General features: G+C 37.7%; 1 protein-coding gene across 2 annotated transcripts; it reads right to left on the bottom strand.

Moving 5' to 3' along the window:
• Window positions 1-835: 835 nt before the first annotated feature.
• On the bottom strand, window positions 836-17,853 carry dzip1l (DAZ interacting zinc finger protein 1-like). Of its 2 annotated transcripts, none has more exons than XM_084426135.1 (16): window positions 17,743-17,853; window positions 13,408-13,959; window positions 12,787-12,871; window positions 12,492-12,616; window positions 11,610-11,771; window positions 11,288-11,416; window positions 6,035-6,097; window positions 5,805-5,951; window positions 5,301-5,331; window positions 5,132-5,191; window positions 4,903-5,036; window positions 4,445-4,634; window positions 4,144-4,321; window positions 3,810-4,012; window positions 2,587-2,720; window positions 836-1,545 (listed from the first exon to the last, which is right to left on the bottom strand). In XM_084426135.1, exons 2-16 carry the CDS (start codon window positions 13,903-13,905, stop codon window positions 1,399-1,401), a joined length of 2,286 nt encoding a protein of 761 aa, XP_084282261.1. In that variant the 5' UTR covers window positions 13,906-13,959; window positions 17,743-17,853; the 3' UTR covers window positions 836-1,398. The 2 variants fall into 2 exon arrangements, with proteins under 2 accessions (XP_084282261.1, XP_084282260.1); XM_084426134.1 differs by lacking the exon at window positions 17,743-17,853 and adding an exon at window positions 15,235-15,335.
• Window positions 17,854-19,275: the final 1,422 nt, after the last annotated feature.

Genomic DNA, 19,275 nt, shown 5'->3' with positions numbered 1-19,275 from the left:
CTTATCAAGTGCTCTGCAAATTTGTTTCCTGCTGCGATACAAGCTGCTTATTCTGTACACTCTGCGCCCTCTAGTGACAGCTGAGCTGTAATAGCAACTAGGCATCAATCTAGTGGATAGTGAAGAGGAGTTACAGAGGAAGTAAGCCAGGTAACCATGGGTAAAAGGCTGTAAATGGCACCATATTTGTCACCATTTTCCCTGGAGAGTCTTTCATCTTCGCCAACACTGCACGGCTTGGGTTCTTTTCTCCGAGACTTCACTAATGGAGGGCCCACAATAATTGCAGCAGCTCAGGCTATCAGAGCTCAGAGGCACAGACAGAATTTAAAGGCCAGAAACCTTTATGTCTCTTTATGAGGATGCAAGCCATTCTAGGTCACGGTGTAAAATAGGACAAACAATCGCCAGGCCGCTGCTGAAAGAGCGGGTAGGAAGGCAGGTTGTGCGTTGCCGGGTGAGAAACGGAGAGGGGTGCGATTCAACATTTAATCTCATTCTGAGATGAATGTGTGCTGATAAGAATGGCAAGGAACCCAACTCTGTTGCCCGAGAGATAAGAACATGCAGCCAGGCTATTGCGGCGACTGTAGCCTGCAATGGTCGCTTATTTGGTCAGAACTTAAAGCCACCTCACTTGTTGCAAACTATAGTGTTTCACCTTCATCACACATGGCAAACATTACATAGAAATATTTTCTCATTAGCTACTGTTTTACTTTGCATTGTCACTTCTACGGCTATAAGCATACTTATTATGATCATGCCTTGCTTTAAAATATGAAAGATGAAGAATTATATAGTTGGAATCACTTTCAGAATGCTTTTTTTTTTTAGCTAAAAACAAATTGACAGCCAATCAGAATCCACCTGACTTTAAAGAGAACAAGCATTTAAAGCGGCAGACAACATAACTGTAGCACACTTATAATAAACAGAAAGTTATAGTTACCATTCTTGGTGTGAATGGGCCTTCAGATATTTATTAACCTGATTTTGTTTAAATTATGTTTCATATGGTCATGAGTAATGTTTTCATTTTCACCAACACAGCAACCATATATTTATTGAAGGTATTTGAAAAAAAGTTTTGAAACCCAATGGTAGTTTACTGTATATAAAAAAGCTAATTGAAAATTTGTACTACTTTCTGCTTGGCTGCTAAAAATTAAATGTGTCTTGGACTACGTTTGTCACTATCAAGTGCACAGTTTATAAAAAACAAAGTGTCTGAAGGTTATACTACAGCACACAAACAAATAATGGCTGATATTTTTGGCTACAATTTGAGGGTACACTTATGATAATGATTTAAAAAAATAAATAATAAATAATTGTAAATGCGCTTGTAAATTATATACGAGTCTGCATTTATTTGACAGGTCACTTCACACATCATCACCACGCTCCTGGTCTACTGGCCGCAGAACTCCATGCACTGGTGCCCGAGGTTCCGCCGACCTCTGAACTTTTGCGTACTCCTGCACGGTTTGCTGTGAGCTCTTCTATGGAGGACAGCTCGAAATCACTATCTTCATCAGACAGCTAGAAGACAGGTATAATACAAAGCCATTCAATCCAATACTAAAGACAATGGGTCTCATTCACTAGTAATTGCATACACTTTGTATTTATATACACATCTGAACTTCTCACGAAAATTGTATGCCTAATTCAAAACACATGCGTGTAACGGACGTAGTCAAGTAAGAGCTGTGCGTGTAAACCTCACTTAACAACTGTCTATTTAAGCAGATATATTCATCTTCATTCTTCATTTGAAAAAGGCAAAGCAAAACTAAGACTGCAGGTATACAAACCATAAACAAAGCAGCGCTTGCGTACCGTTTTTAATATCAATCATGCTGATCATGTTCTTTATTCCACTCAGCTCATGTTATTATGAAAATATTTGCGCAGTGGAATGCTCAGGTAAGATGACGTAAAATTAGAACAGCCTTCTGTCTTTGCCGTCGTGATTTCTTTGCTTGATTTCATAACTTTTGCTCTCATTCTCAGGCACTGACTCGTTCACTAAACTGAACAGCCAATCAGTTATCTCTCTCACCGACGGCCCGACGCTGATTCTGCATGTTAAATCGGCCAGAAAAACCCTGTGCGATGCGTGTAAACCTCACTCCCCTGGCCTCAAGAGGCGCAGTCTTTAGCATCCTTGTTAGCGCGCCCGCCTCCCACACCTGAGACCCCGTTTCGAATTTGGCTTGGAGTTGGTCGAGTAGGACCGGTTAGCATGCAGTATATGTGATGAAATACATTTAATATCTATATCTATGATTAAAATTTCATCTTAACATGTTTATAAGGCCACCAATAATGTTTGATTTTTGCGTATGAGTGGTTTCAGTTTTTCTTACATTTTTTGCAAATTTCGAATAAACTTTAGAATGGGAGTTAGTGATGGATCATGATTTGTTCATGAAAACATTCGTAAGCAGAATTCACGCACAAATTGGTGCGTATGCATGCTTAGTGAATGAGACCCAATGTTAAAAAACTAATTATATTTCTGCTGCAAGATTTCAGTAGGTATGGAAATAGCTTATATGTAAGCTATTTTTTTTTTACCGCTCTCTGTTTTACAATGGCAGGGCGAGGGGAGGGGCTGGATGGTGGCAGAACTCTAGTCCCGCCTACAGGCTTTTTGACTGGTGTGCTTAGCTGTCTTTCCAAACTTCTTGTCAGTGTTTGGACAACAGAACCTGCAATCATAAACCATTCATGTTAACTGACTAATACTGTAATGTAAGACTAAACTTTGATTAAACTGAATTCTCCACATCCCACAGGACATTGAATTGGAATGACAGAATGACAAGAAATTTCACCCTGGTCCACAAAAGTTTATTAAATATGATCAAATATATAATTTAAATACAAATTTCTATAGGTGGCATTTAAAAAAATCTGTCTATTCTTTTGTTATAGAGTGTTACAATGATGATTTTTGTAAGCCAAAACCCAAAAAGCGAGCTAGCATTTTAGCACTTTCGGTTCCATCATCCTGAAGTCAATAGGTTTTTTGAACGGGTTTTTGGTTAAATGCCTGAAATAAGGTCCGTGGTTAATACAAACTCAATAAATTTTAACGTTTTTATTTCACAACATGACATACATCAGTAATACCCTCTTATGATTACTCGTTTTGAAAAAGGTGGGTTGTTAACAAGTGGCTAAATGGGATTACATACGTTTTCGGGGACATTAAACGTCATCATGCAGAACAGGTAAACTCATCTACTCACTAGTCTGCTTTTTATAATTGTGCTCTTGCAAACCAATCTAACTCAAACTTTCAGGGAATTTTTGTTTTCTTTTAAAGACTAAAAGAGCTTAATGGTGGTGACGCTGAAGTCATGCGACCGTGATGTACTTTGTTTACAGCCTACGTTTAGCTTTTTACTTCTGGCGATTGTATTTAGGCTTCAAAATTAAAACAAAAGTTGTGTTCATTTGTGAAGATTATCATGAATGTGCAAGAATCAAACTTTTGTTGGTCACAGGTCTTTTTTCTGCAATAATCCAAAAGCCATTAGAAATTTCCTATGTTTTTTGTGTTTTTTTTTCAAGGGAACCAGGGTGACGCTAACTTCCAGGTTGGCCTACAAAAATACATCACTGCAGAACTCTATTTTAGCTAAATGATTTGCACATTTATATACATGTCAGGGAGCGGTGATCATATACATCATTTATATATATTTAATATATTCAATATTCAGACTAGTTCCAAATGGTCTTGTTGTGATTAAAATAAATAAAATATGTATAGGAATTTGGTATTTGCTCACCATGTGGATTGGAAGTTTTGAGGAGTTGGGGTGTGTCTGCAGCCTCTGACAGCTCACTATCTGTCCAATCAGGCTCAGCTGTTGGGTTCATCAGTGATCCTGATTGAACAAGGCGGACAGAGGTGGAAGGCTTGGCCCGTGAGCTGGTAACATAGGCACTGTCCTCAACCGTCTCATCCTCATCTGAACTGAAAGGTGGTGTGCTAAAGAGAGAGAAATATACTCATTAAAGACTGATATTAAGCTGCTTGGCGTTTCACAATCTATTTCATGTTTTAATTTTCATTTGTCCTCGAGTAGTCTGAACGTTTTCCAATTGTACGAAAAAGTATACCTGTTCTTTTTTCGCTGTGTTTTTGGAGTCTGAATCTGAGGAGGTGCATTGGAGCGTGGGGAGGGTGTTGGAATAAGTGCTTTTGGCTGTAGTCTCTTGGCTTTCTGAATGGACGACTTTGAGCCCTCACTAGATCGGAGCCTTTTTTCCTTCACTGGGGTTGAATTTCTCTTTCCCCCTAAAAACAAATATCTTGGTTCAGATGAGTAGCAATCAAATAGAACATGATATGAAAGAAGATAAGCAAGATGTACAGTATGAATATGGGTGTGGTGGCATGATAAATAACACTTCTGCTCACTCTGTTTCGAAGTGCTGGGTGTTAATTGCCCCTGGCTCTTCTGTAGGCTTTTCACTCGCCCGGTGACCTCATGTACCAAGTTGTCTCTATGGTTTTGAAGGTCTGGCTGCTGTCTATATCTCTGCTGCCGCTGACCAGTCAACAGAACACTCAGACTCTTAAATGTTTGCTTAGAGATGCCCTTGGTACCCTGCCAAAACATAATCACTTTAACCACTAAGCAATGTTTTTGAATTACATAATATTCATGTGTCCAAACTTTTTTTTGTCAGAAAACAGAAAATTCTCAACAGACGAGTTCTTTACTTTGTTATTCGGTTTGTATGTCGGGATAAGACTATCAATCTTACAGTTTGAATTAAATCATGTATTTCCTAAAAAAATCTGTTCTATTTACAATTTTTACTCCATTTTGCCACATGTCAAATGTAAATATTTGTGTCTGCAATGTGTTCTACCTTCCGCAGTCCCATATTCTCCAGTTTTTCCTCCAGTGATTCTTCTAGAATGGGTCTAGACTCTCTCATCAGCTCTGGCTTTCCTTTGTGTAACTTTAGAACCTTCCACTGGGGTTCATCTGAATCATCCAGGCCTGGAGGTGCATGCACAAGTTTGCTTTAAATACATAATGGCATGATTGGTGTATGCATACAGTATACTGTAGTTAGAAACAACTGAACCACATACTCTCCCCTTCCTCCTCTAGCTCCTCAGGAGAATCTTGGGCATTCTGAGAAACCACTGGAACTACCAAATGAGATAGAAAAATGGGCCAAACCAGATTAAACTTAATTCAAAGCAACAATATTTTATTTAATCAAGCAATGAGTAAGTCCACATAGATATAATTCATTACCTGAGACTGGAATGACCGACCGTTTTTTAATCTGTGCGATAAAGCATCAATTAGAAAGATAATTAGTGTTTAAGAATCAAGACATCAGCAGATAATTTTACAATAACTACAATCACTTTAATAATCTAATTATTAATTAATATAGTTAAAGGTAAAGTGTGCAATTTTTTTATGTGAAAATCCGTAAAATACCTTTAAAATAATATCACAGGTTAATATGAGATAAGTTTGAAGGTTGTTCTAAGTGTAAGCACTGTGATGCTTCGTTTTACAGGATGGCCTGCAATAAACTGTTTGCAATAAAACTGCAATAAACTTGAGATGTGAAGCAGGAGGGCTAGTAGGTCAGTTTGGGGAAACCTTTGGAATCTGGAAACATTATTTTTGCAATTATGTTTGGTGCCCCTAGTGGAACGTTACCTTTAAGGAAACTATTTCTGACAATTGCATGAAATTATTGCTCACTTTCTTCCACTGTTTGTGATTGTGAAGTAAATAACCAACCTTATCCTCCAGAGATTTGTTGAGTCTGTCCTTCTGGCTCAACTGAGAAGAGAGAGAGACAACCTGCTGCTGAAGTTTCTTCAAACTGGAGCCAGAGTTTTTCTCTACAGACAAGGCCTCCAGAAGCCTGGCATTCTCTCTCTTCAGCTGTGACATACACATACAAATCACAGACGTGATGAGATGATTCCAAAATGTTGCCAAGACAGTGCAATACCAGAAAGACTTGCCTCCTCTTGCTTCTGCTGGTGTCTGTTCTGTGCTTCCTGGTATTTCTTCTTCCATTCACTTTTCTGAATGAAAAAAATGGAACATGAATAATTAAATATAAAAAATACAGAGTAAATATTTAAAATGCAAGCACTATGTGGACTGAAAAGTCTCATATATTTATAAATTTTACCTTCTATAACGATACAATCAAATATATAGTTACTTTATTAGGTACACCTGTTCAACTGCTCGTTAACGCAAATATCTAATCAGCCAATCACATGGCAGCAGCTCAATGTATTTAGGTATGTACACATGGGATGCATCTCAATCAGCTCCCTAGTTCAGTAGTCAGGGCACTGATCAGAGAGTCAGCCATTTTAAGGGCTGTCTCAATCGCAAAATTGTTACAATGCACTGAAACGTTCGCTCCCTAAAAAGTCCCACAATGCACCATGAAAACCAGGGAACCACCCTTAACGGAAGTTCTGAAGCGCAAAACAAAAATCAAGTGAACCAACTCACTACACATATTGACACACGATAGATGTTTTTTCTATCCCCTTCCATGCTCAAAGTATACGTGGCGGCCATCATAGCGAATCACACTCTCGTGGCAGGCCAGTCTGTAGGAAGAAATGCCTTTGAGGCACTGAGAGGCACCTTTTTTCAATTGTTTTCCTATGGCAGTGAGCGTTCTGCGTGCTGTTTATGCGCCCCAGGCACCTCGCGTTTTACCGCCTGCTGCGCCCGACGTCATTGCTTTTTTTTCCACTGTCCAATCGAATGAATGGAGAGGCGGGCCTTCCGTTGTAGTGATGAAAGCTACAGTTGCTTTGAACGCCCGGAGAGTGCGATGATGGAGGATAAACTTGTGGTGCTCTCGCGGGTTACCAGGAGCTTAACGACTTCACGAACCGTAACTACCACAATGTTAACAGAAAGTAAATAAAATTAATAAAAGGCTGATTTGACATTTACTTGACTGACAGGACAGCTGTCTCGGTGGTTGCCTAGCAACATAAAAATCGCAGCGCACTGCTCGTTCTGTGTGATCAGGGCAGTGCTGTGCGCCTCGCGTTTTCGACCTGAAAAACATGTTTGGTGTGATCAAGTTCACACTTGTTAGTGACAACTAAGTCATCAAGTTCTTGCGGGGAGCCAGGAGACTTAACCCACCTTGCCCTCATATTGTTGCGATCTAGGACCTGTCCACAGTCCTTAGGGCCCTTCAATGCCCTCTGTTTGAGCCCTACTGCTAGCTTTAGTGTCAGTCAAGTGTGTGGGCGACATGCAGGTACTCTCAGTGAGCGCTTCCTGTTTGGAGTTTGGGCCTAACAACCTTAAAGTTGTCCTCAAACCCAGCCATGGATACGTACCTAAAGTGCTCTTTACTCCGTTCTCTCCCTGCTTCAGAGGATGAGTAGGGTGCTAACTTACTTTGCCTGGTCCAGGCCCTCAGAACTTACGTGGAGCGCTCTAGCCAGTATCGGCAGTCAGAGCAGCTATTTTGTGCTTCAGAGGCCGCACTTAAGGGCTGCCAGTTACGAAGCAGAGATTGTCCCACTGGATAGTTGATGCTAAAGCCCTGGCTTATGATTCAGTGGGCTCTGAATGCCCCATTGGAATGAGGACCCACTCCACTAGGGGGATGGCCTCCTCCTGGGCTTGGTCCAGCAGAGTCTCCATTGGGGATATTTGTGCGGCAGCCGACTGGTCTTTGCTGTCTACCTTCGCTAGGTTTTATAACCTGGATTAGGGCTGGGCGATATGGCTGAAAACTGTATCACGATATAAGTGTTTCATATCGGTCGATATCGATAATTATTGATATTTTTTATGACATATTTAAAATAAGGACCAGTCCAGGAGACAAATACATTACATTTAAAGATTTTTTATTTTAAACTTTGATTATAATCCCATCAGTTATAAAGGCAGAAATGTCAACACGACCATGGAAAACACTCACTCAAATACAGATTAAATAAACAGTGCTTTATGTTTTCAGCTACAGTAGGTGTATTTAACAGTAGCATTGAAGAAAGTAATTAAAATATGAAAATAAAACAAAACAGACTTCACTGTATAAATTATACATTGATACTTATTAAAGCTACTATTAAAGTTATCAGTCAAGAGCAGTGAATGATTTTCTCTTTGCATTTTGTTGTTTTATTAACATTAAAGGGATAGCTCTGTTTACTGTTTGGATAGCCACATTCTTCAAAATATTAATATTTGAAAATATAAGAAGGAAATTAATACAGGTTTGGAACAACATTAGAGTGCGTAAATAATGAGAGAATTTTTATTTTGGGGTGAACTATCCCTTTAAGGACAAGCGGCAGCGTGTTATTACTATACTGTCTCTTTAAGAGCTGCGCGCGACGCGTCTAATATACACGCATTTGACAAGCAGATTTTCTCTCAATTTTCTCAAGTTTGCTTTCACTTTAGACATATCCGACTAGTTTATGTAAACCTTGTGTGTATATAACAGTATTAGCACAATAAGACTCGAAATATAGTCCAGTATCCAGGCGCTGGTAGACAGAGTGCATGTGAGCTTCACATGTACGCGCTGAGAAACGCACACGTTAAAACAGCTCATAAGCACGCGAATAACAGAGAAACTGACGATGGTCTTGCATAATTTGCAGACGACATGGTCTGACTACGGTCAGACTTGAAGTCAGGCGAGCTGACTTTTCCTGTTTTATCAACAATCGCTGTATCACTACACGCCGGTTCTGTTACTGAAGAATCCAACACGAGACAACAATATTGCGCAACCATACTGACTGGCTGTTGCGTGTCACCCCCTACGTTGCAAGGTTACCAGAGAGTTGAGTGCCTTTGTTCATGCAACCAAATTTGCTTTCGCAACCTCTGGTTTCTTCCGACGAAGAAAAAAAAAAAAAATTATCGAACGTTTTATCGAACGCATTTTTTATTGATATTGATTACGTGTCTATCGCGATACATATCGTTATCGTTTTATCGCCCAGCCCTAACCTGGATGTCTACTATTTTATAACAAGGTACGATCTTTTCTGCCTTGACAGTCTTGCACCCATAATAGTGGTCTGGACTGTCTTTGCTGAGGCTCCAGACTTGTGGCCTGAGCCTCGCAAGTTAGCCTATGCTTCTGGGCGCGTAGGACAGCTTCTGTTCTGTGCTTATAGCACGGCGCCATGGTATATCGTTCCCCAAAGTGTGATTCACGCAATGTGAGAGACCGTTTCGAAAGGGAACGCTCCGGTTACTAACGTAACCTCGGTTCTCTGAGATAACGGGAATGAGCATTGCGTACTCTGTCATGCTATAGGGGAGAGTGGGGTGATTTGTGCCAGGGGGGAAGTAGTTCCACCCTTTTTTCTGGAAAACCATAGAAGAAATTGGTCATGTGTCCACATAATTTTGAAAAGCAATCACTTTTACTCGTCCTCCAAAGACGGGAGACACATGGCATGAGAGTTAAGCATATTTTAGTGCAAAAAACTGTTTTTTCCCTTTCAAAGTAAAATTTCTATGATTAAGGTTTTTTGATTGTAGTGTCTGAACAATTATAGACAAGTTTGAAAACATTTCACACATGTTTTAGTGCTTTAGTAGGCTACACAATGAGTCTATACAGTTAGCATGATGTTAGCTCTTAACTGCTGGATCATGCTAGTTTTTCAAACTTGTGGGTCCGGGGTGATTTGTGCCAAAGGGCCTGGGTTAAGTTGTGCCAGATCCAGACCACCTAGACCTACATTCTCACAGGGGATAATCTTGAGAAGTGAGGAGATGGGCATGCCTCATCATTGTTTGACTTAGGCCTGCCTGCTATTTGTTTAATTTAGCTTACACTGATTTCAGTTTTGAGTTTGCTCTATGTTATTAAAGAGAAGTTTTATTCAGTTTTTAAGTGGCCTATGTCACAATAGGATGTTTAGAAATTAGCCTAGTCACTTTATTCTTATATGTTACATAATTGACAGACAGCGCTATGTCAACAGGCATCTATTGCCAAAGCCTTTTTGCCTGAAATGATATCACAAATATCATATATTGTGTTGCTATGGTGCTCTAAATGGTTGCTAGGGTGTAGCTTGATAGGTTCACAATGATCCTGAGAGACTGATTGGTCGTCTGAGTAAAATGAGCCCGCCCCCTTGTCTCTATGACACTGTGATCCAGAGTTATGTTCAATACAAAATCCCTATGCAATTGGCCATATATAGGAAAAACGCATGCTATGGTATTCCAGGGTGACAATAAAAATAAACTTTAAATTAGTAATTTTGTATTGAATTTATCTTGCTTTCATATAGCATTATGGTTCATAACATTAAAATGTTCTGTTTTACTTCAGAAATCACTGGCACAATTTACCCCCAATGTATTCCCCCAAAGGCACAACTTCCCCCACACCAGGGGCAAGTTGTGCCATGAGACCACTTTTTTTCCAAGAGCTATATTTCTGAAACAATTTATTTCAGATCCAAAGTTATTGTTCTCAGGGATTCACCACATCCTGAAATATATGTACATCCTTAAGTTGAAGGCATTACTGCCATGGCCTCACTTTAAAGTCACTTTGAGTAAAAACTGGCACAACTCACCCCACTCTCCCCTACAGCTGCACACGAGTCGACGCTGACGCTTATCAGTCGAAAGATTCTGATAAACTAATGATATCCATTTTCGGGACAAAATGTTTTAGTTAAGGGCTGCTTCAAAATATTATGCCTGAACTTTTAGTCAAGCAGACTCACAAGTAGACATCTGGGATATCAATATATGATTGAATAAACAGAAAATGAATTCATTTTCTTGTTTTTATTCAAAATCAAAATTTGTGAAATGTGCTTGGGACAGTCACGCCATATGAGTTTATTCTGGTTTGGCTGAAAATTGTGAAAAAATGGAAGATTAAACCGATGAATGCTCTGTATGTCCATATATAACAGCACTTTCTGAACAATATCACCACAGTTTTTGATATATTTTTCTATAATTTACTTAACATTGACACATTGGACCAAAAAAAGGCCATGTCATGTCAACCACCCATATATATATATATATATATATATATATTACTGTATATATACTTGCCTAAGAGTTGTTAAGGTATTTGTAGATGAATAATCCCTTCCTTGCCAGTTTAAAGGACATTGAATAATAATGTCCATTCATTTTAAAAGTGCATTGTATTAATTACTCATGCATGACATGCATGACATGCATGACTCAATGAACAAGGAGAGAAATCTTACCTTCCTTGCCATTAACTCTTTCAGCTCTCTCTCTCTGTTTTCTCTGATTTCTTTCTCAGGGTCAATCTCTTCTTGTAAACTGACATTGTTAAATAGACCTACTTCTTTGTTCTGCAACACCAGCAGTTTCTATAGATGAAACAATGACAAATAACATAGAAAAGTATTACAACAACACTAAACTACTTTTCCATCATACAAAAACATCTTACCTCCAATAGCTCCTCTATTGAATGGCTGGTAGAAATACATAGCAGAGGATCTGTCTCCATCTACTGGTGACAATTTAAATGTTCATTTTATTAAACTTGTGTACACTCACAGCCTCTATGGATGAGCTCTTGCTTGCCATGTCTTTTGATTCCTGGAGAAACAAATGTCTCAGCTCTCCAATTTCCTGCTGAAACTTTCTTCTCTCCTCTTCTTTCCATCTCTCCAGCACTTGTTTCTCTGACTGTTCTCTCCTTTGTTGCTCTTCATGTTCCTGGCAGAATACATTTATATATATATATATATATATATATATATATATATATATATAATTTTTATTTATTTTTTTATAACAAAAAGGTACTTAACCTGGTATTTCATATGGAGTGCTTAAAGGGGTCATGAACTGGATTATTTTATTATTTTATACTGGTTCCTGGGGTGCCCTTATAATGTTAGTATGATTTTTACATAAAAAATCGTCATAATCTAGAAATAAAAGGCATTTTCCAAGCCTGATTTTAGCCTCTGATTTGAACTGTCCTTTGCTTACGCAACTTTTGCAAGAAACGTAGCATTTGCTCACAAAATGATTGTGTGTTTCTTCCCATCCCTTTAGACGCTCAATATTACCGGGAGGAACAATTATATTTCAGTGCTTTAGGGTTCGCTCACAAAACTTTTGAGTTCCCCCATTAAACATTTTGATAAACAATACAATGCAAATTCCAATCAGATATTGCTATTCAAAGCCCAAAATGCTAATTTGCAAGTCCCCGTCCACTTTCGTTGTAACTGAAAAGAGCAGCTTTTAGGTGAACTATTCCTGTACTATAAGGCCCGCTAAACTGTCAAAAAAAAAAAGAAAAAAACACATTACAATGTTCAGCAAGTACCAAACATTGGAAATAGACATACAGTAGAAGGAAATAGGATTATTTAAGAGGTTTAGAGCTATATGTGATGCTGGATCTTGATTCAAACACACACTCACATGCTGCCGCCTCAAACTGTCCGTTTCTCTCTCTGCCTGTAGCTGCAACTGTGTCACTCTCAGTCTCTCCTTCAGTTCTTCTATCCCATCTTCCATCTGTTCGACTTTCCTATTTTTCTGCCTCTCTGAGAAACACACATGCACAAGTGATACTGAGTTGACAAAATATTCTTTCTTTATTTTTCCACATCATAGAAACATATTTATCAAGTGAAATTAAAGTGCTAGCCTCCTATCTCTGAAATTTTATGAAACTTCGTTTGAAAAGTGAGTGGACACACATTTTCTCACCAACCTGCATCTGTGACCTCAGGATGTCTTCGCTGAACATGTGCTTGTAAGTAGGAGTAGTTGACAAATGATTTTTCACAGAACTGGCACTTTCACAAGGAAAAGGGATCAAAACATTAGAACTGGTTTATGATTACTAGGCTCTAGCATGAAACAGGCAGTTCGCCTTAATATAATGTTAAAAAAAAAGGTGTTTATTAGCCTACAAATATACTACCATTCTAAAGTTTGGGCTCAGTACTACGACAATAAAGACATGTACAATGTTACAAAAGATTTCTATTTCAAATAAATGCTGTTCTTTTGAACCGTCTAATATTAATTATTATATTAAATTATCACAGTTTCCATAAAAAATATTAAGTAGCACAACTTTTTTCAACATTGATCATAATCACAGGAATAGATTAAATTTTAAAATACATGAAATATTTCAAAAAAATAATATTATTTTTGCTGTATTGCTGATCAAATATACGCATCCTTGGTAAGCATAGAGACTTCTTTCAAAGTAACAAAAAAATCGTATTGACCCCAAACTTTTGATCTGTACTGAATGTGAGTGTACCATTTTAAAAAGACTTTTCGAAAGCTCTTTATGTGTACAACTTTTTAAGAAATCCACCTTGTGATAATTATTAGCACTGGCCTGCAGGAGGAGCTGTTGAGTGCTGATCAACTTCTTTCTCCGTCGATTCTCCAGCTTGGCTTCCTGCAGATTTTTTTCGAGTTCTGCTCGTTGTTCTTCTCCTCGCTGGACCAGAGAGAGCGCCCCCTGCAGACGCTCCTCCAGTCCTGACAGCTGAGCGCTCAGGAAGTCCTGGCAGTGCAGCAGGTACTCAGTGCTCAGCTGAGACATACGAAGCAGCTTGATCAAAGAAGGGTCAGCAGGCCCACGGCAGTTTGGACACCGCTCGCCGTCCGCGGCACAGAACGTTACGGTCATAATGAAGTCCTGAAGCACTCTGACATCTATCTCTTGCACAACACGGTCCACGTCAAGGGCGGAGAGACGCCTCCAGTCTATGGGCTCAGTGCGTGAGCGGAAGCGGAAGGGCTGAAGTTGGTGTGCTGGGCTCCAGGGTGGTGTGGGGGACACAGCAGGGGAGAACTGGCCCAACATGGTGAAAGGTTTGAGATACAAAGATGAATCGATGTGGGGATTCCTAACCAGAGGCTGGATGGGGAGAGAAAGAAAAAAAAAAAAAAAAAGAGTATTTCTTGATTAGATATGACAACCAAATCAGCATATCGAAATCAAAGGAATAAATTACATTTTAAAATACAATAAACTAGAAAAACAACTATTTTAAATTGGAAAACTATTACCACATTACTGTTTTTATTATTTTAGCAAACAACGCAGTCTTGGTAAGCATAAGATACTTCTTTCTCTAACCCGTCTTGTTACTTTTTAGTTTATTTTCTTATATGTCTCTCTTTCTTACGGGACTATTGAGAAGGTACCCACTAACATGAAGATAACTGCATAAGAAGGACATACGAATTTTACATGATACCATGGCTATCTGTCTGTTCAGGTCTTTTGTATTTCTGTGTTCCACTATTCAAATAAAAATCTAAGTTAAAAAGAGAGAGAACGAAACTTCTTTCAAAAACATACAAAATCTGATAAAAAAACAACAACATTTGACTAGTATAAATGGCAGAGGGTGAGATTTTCACTGAAAAACATCTTAAATTTCAGACTGTTTATCACACAATGCTATTGCATTGTTTCAAAGTATCACCTGTTTTTTTATTCATTTTCTTTGAGGCATTTACAATAATATTTTTGACTATTAAAATGTTTTACGTATTCAGCAATGTAGAAATTTTTACAGAAAAATGAAGGCAAAACATTGAAACACTGAGAGAACATGCAGTTTACATTTTCAGTAAAGCTTAAAACAGATCATTTATAAGAAAAACCTTTACCCCTTCCTTTAAAAAATTATATATAATAAATAATACTGAGTAAAATGAATAATAAATCATGTTTTTTTTCTTGTCCTATTCTAAAACACAATTTAGAACCACTGTCTCAAAGAGATATTATTCCCATAATATACAAAAGCACAGGCACATGCCCTCTTTTAGCTATAACAAGTGAAGGAAATACTTTTCTTTTCTGCAGATGGCAGACAACATATTGTTCAAGTCCATCTCTATGACAACTGTTAAAGCCATTGGCAATTTCAATAAAAATTGTAAATATAAATATAGCCTATATAATGTGTGCGAAAGAGAGAAATACATGCATTGCCTTTCTTATGCTCTGTGCAGTATATGATATACATTAGTCTTGGCAGAGCAGGCCTACATTAATTACATCAGCCATAACAACAGAACCAAACATAGATATATTAAGTGAGTATTGTATATGAGAGATAACTCCTATTTCTTAAAGAGCAATTTATATTGTTTCTTAACAGTCTATATATATGTTTACCTGAAAATGCTCTTGGTAAGGGTTCATCTCTCTCCTATGAAACAGTGTCATAGTGTCTGAACTGAGTTTGATGCCTCTTAGTTTACATATCAACAATAAACCGTCTCTCTGCAACTCAAAACACAACCCCTCTGATAAGCAGCTTATAGTATTTCACTTCCCCTGTTTCTAGACAACCAGCCACGCCTGTAAATCACTGGTCTTACTCTTAACTAACTACACGATCTCAGCAGCTTACCAGGAAATGTACCTGCGTCAGGCAATCAATAGCGATATATAGTACTTTTCTCTGGGTCTTATTGATTGATTGACCAAAATCAGCATCCTCTTCTGTTAATAGCAATTAAAGGATCAAATAATGATAATGTGATATAATCAAAAACTGAAAGAGAATTTCAATTATATTTTATTAAAACACGAAGCCTTCTCTTTGTCAGGCCACATTGTTAAAGACGCATTCAAATGAAATTCATTAAAAAAATACTTGAAATGATCCTTTTTTTTTTTTTAAGAAAATGCTGGTATAAGTAGTTTGGCATACTATTTTCTTTTTATTTATTTTTAAGAAAAAATAGGTTAAGCAATAAAGTATTTTGGTTTGGAAATATAAAATCAGATCAATGTCAGTGTGGCATAACCAAGATGCAGTTTATTGTCATGTGACCAAAACAAACAACAGTGAGGAACCCTTACTCATGAGTCATGACTGTGTCACATATTTTAAACTTTTTATTGAAAAGAAACATTTTGTTCAGGTCAAATATAACCCCAAGTAAACTTAAAGGTATTCATGACTCAAAAATCACGATAAATACCATAGGCCTACATGTTTCTAAAATCATGATATATATATATATATATCAGTGGCCACTTGTATTAGGTACACCTGTTCAACTGCCCATTGATGCAAATATTTAATTAGCCAATCACATGGCAGCAACTCAATGCATTTAGACATGGACAAGATGTTCTGATAAAGTTCAAATTGAGCATCAAAATGGGTATGAAAGGTGATTTAAGTGACTTTGAACATGGCATGGTTGTTGGTGCCAGACAGGCTGGTGCCAGTATTTCAGAAACTGTTGATTAACTGGGATTTTCACACACAACCATCTCTAGGGTTTGCAGAGAATGGTAAAAAAAAAAGAGAAAAAATATCCAGTGAGCAGCAGTTGTTGATGCCAGAGGTCAGAGGAAAATGGCCAGAGTGATTTGAGCTGATAGAAAGGCAACAGTAACTCAAACAACCACCGAGATCTGCAGAAGAGCATCTCTGAAAGCACAACACGTCGAACCTTGAAGCAGATGAGCTACAGAAGCAGAAGATCACACCGGGTGCTACTCCTGTCAGCTAACAACAGGAAACTGAAGCTATAATTCACACAAGCTCACCAAAACTGGACAATAGAAGATTGGAAAAATGTTGCCTGGTCTGATGAGTCTCGATTTCTGCTGCAACATTCAGATGGTAGGGTCAGAATTTGGCATAAACTACATGAAAGCATGGTTCCATCCTGCCATGTATCAACGGTTCAGGTTGCTGCTGGTGGTGTAATGGTGTGGGGATATTGTCACACCTTGGATCCTTTAGTACCAACTGAGCATGCTCACCAACTGAGCAACTGCCACAGCCTACCTGAGTATTGTTGCTGACCATATCCATCTCTTTATGACCACAGTGTACCATCTTCTGATGGCTGCTTCCAGCAGGATAATGCACCATGTCACAAAGCTCGGATCATCTCAAACTGGTTTCTAAAACATGACAATGAGTTCACTTTACTCAAATGACTTCCAGAGTCAACAAATCTCAACCCAATAGATCAACTTTGGGATGCGGTGGAATGGGAGATTGGCATCATGGATGTGAGCCGACAAATCTGCTGCGTGATGCCATCATCATGTCAATATGGACCAAAATCTCTGAGGAATGTTTCCAGCACCTTGTTATATCTTTGCCACAAAGAATTAAGACAGTTCTGAAGGCAAAAGGGGGTCCAACCATAGGGGTCCAACACGTTACTAGCAAGGTGTACCTAATAAAGTGGCCAGTGAGGGTGTGTTTTCCATGAATAATATGTTTAAAAACGTTTTGGAAAATCTAAACTAAGAACAAACAAAGTATAATAACTTTTTACTTAATTACATATTTTAAGTCATTAAACATTAATCTGAAAAAACATGGTTTACACGTTGTAACTAGCCTAACATGGACATCAGTGATGGACACACATTTGTAAGAACTGAGACATGAGATTTAAAGAAGATTTTTAAAAGATTGCTCTAATCATCTCGGATGTCCTTTTTTGTCATTGACCGATCTGTAGCCTTATTAATTACAGTACAACGCTATAAATAGATTGCAATATAACGACATAAATGTGTAACGACGTAACCTGTGTAAACAGTTTCTGTGATCAACGGTTGACAACGGCAATAACACTGACGTTATACACAAAAGTAACTAATAACCGTAATAGTTAATGCGCAAAGATTTCAGACACTTACCTTTGTCTCTATTATAAAAGGTCACAACAATAGTTTATAAGTTGTTTATAAGTTAAAAGAAGAAAACCGGAGCAACTCATGATGGCAGTTTCAAGCTAAAAATTGAAAGGAGAAGTTAACAGCTGGCAACTGTTGCTGATGGGCGGGGCTAAGAGAGAAGCGCGTCCTGTTGCCATGGAGACTACTGACTCATGACCTCAGGTGCCAAAACTGAGGATAAGCAAAGAGGCAGTTTTCAGGAGATTTGTTAGTTCATCTACTTGTATATTATATTATATTATATTATATTATATTATATTATATTATATATTAACTTGTGAATTAAATTATATTTTTGTGAAAGTAAACAATCTAAACAGAGTTTAATATAAAATCAATTGGATAAATGTTGGGTAATATTTTTTTCCTCACAATTTGAACATAAAGTGGCAGAGGAGAAATGTTTCAAGCTCAGACTGATCAACAGTAAGGGAAATGTGCTTCCAGTCCGATGCATACTAGCGGTTATTTGATATGCTTTTGTCAAATAACAATATGTTAATCTGTCGATAATCTTAAATGCAGTTAACGTTACTTTATTTAACTTTTAGAAACGATAATGCAGAAAGTGCCATACAACAATGTAAATGAACACAAGATGGCGCCACAAATTAGTAGGCTACACGTCTGAGATGGTGGCAAGGTTTCCTGCTAAAAGTGAGTTAAACACATGAACTCTAATTTAGTTTCTACATATATTTTAACATATAGGCTATACGTAGATCATACAGTATTATAAGGTATTTAATTACTATTTTAATAATAGTGGTGAGGAAAGCAGAGGATTATCAAAATGTCATTATATAGATCAGTGGTCCCCACAGTAATTGTATAAACTGGGCCAACCAAAAAAATAAAAAATAAAAAAATACATTTTTGAATAATAATAAAACTATATATGTATATAGCCTAGCATATACAAATATAGAATATCCACACATATATACAACAACACTTTAAAATGACAATAAACACCTGTAGATAGAAAAACAATTCATCTCAATTCAAATCTTACCATGCTTTCCCAAAATAAACTGCAAAGTAATTTAATGGTTTTTAAACAATAAATGCAAAATAATTCATGAGGGTAAAAAAAAAAAAAATCATGAATGTGTGTCTAAATAAATATGGTCTTCTAAATCAGTTTAGCTTGATAACCAATTCATTTATGTGTATTTGAACAGATTCGCTTTATGTTTAGATCCCATTCTTGCTCTCTGCCTGACTGCTTTGGCCCCTTCTGAGCAAGTTCATCCTTCACTGTCTGTTTAATGAGGTGCTTGACTTGCACAGCTCTGTTCTCACAGTACTAACAGTCTCGCTGGTCTGTTGTTTTTACAGAAAAAAAGTAGTGTTTCTAGTCTGGTTCTAGTAGTTTCTTGTTTCTAGTTAACCTGTGTATATGTAGCCTTCATTGATATCACAGTGGTTTGCTTTATCCTTGTTGTTCTCCCATTTCTCTTGCATTTTTTTTTTTTTTTTGTATTTTGGTTC

Source organism: Rutilus rutilus (genome assembly GCF_951802725.1).
Source record: "Rutilus rutilus genome assembly, chromosome: 12".
NCBI lineage: Eukaryota > Metazoa > Chordata > Actinopteri > Cypriniformes > Leuciscidae > Rutilus > Rutilus rutilus.
Note: the sequence above shows the minus strand (reverse complement) of the source record. Positions and strands in the feature narration are given on the sequence as shown.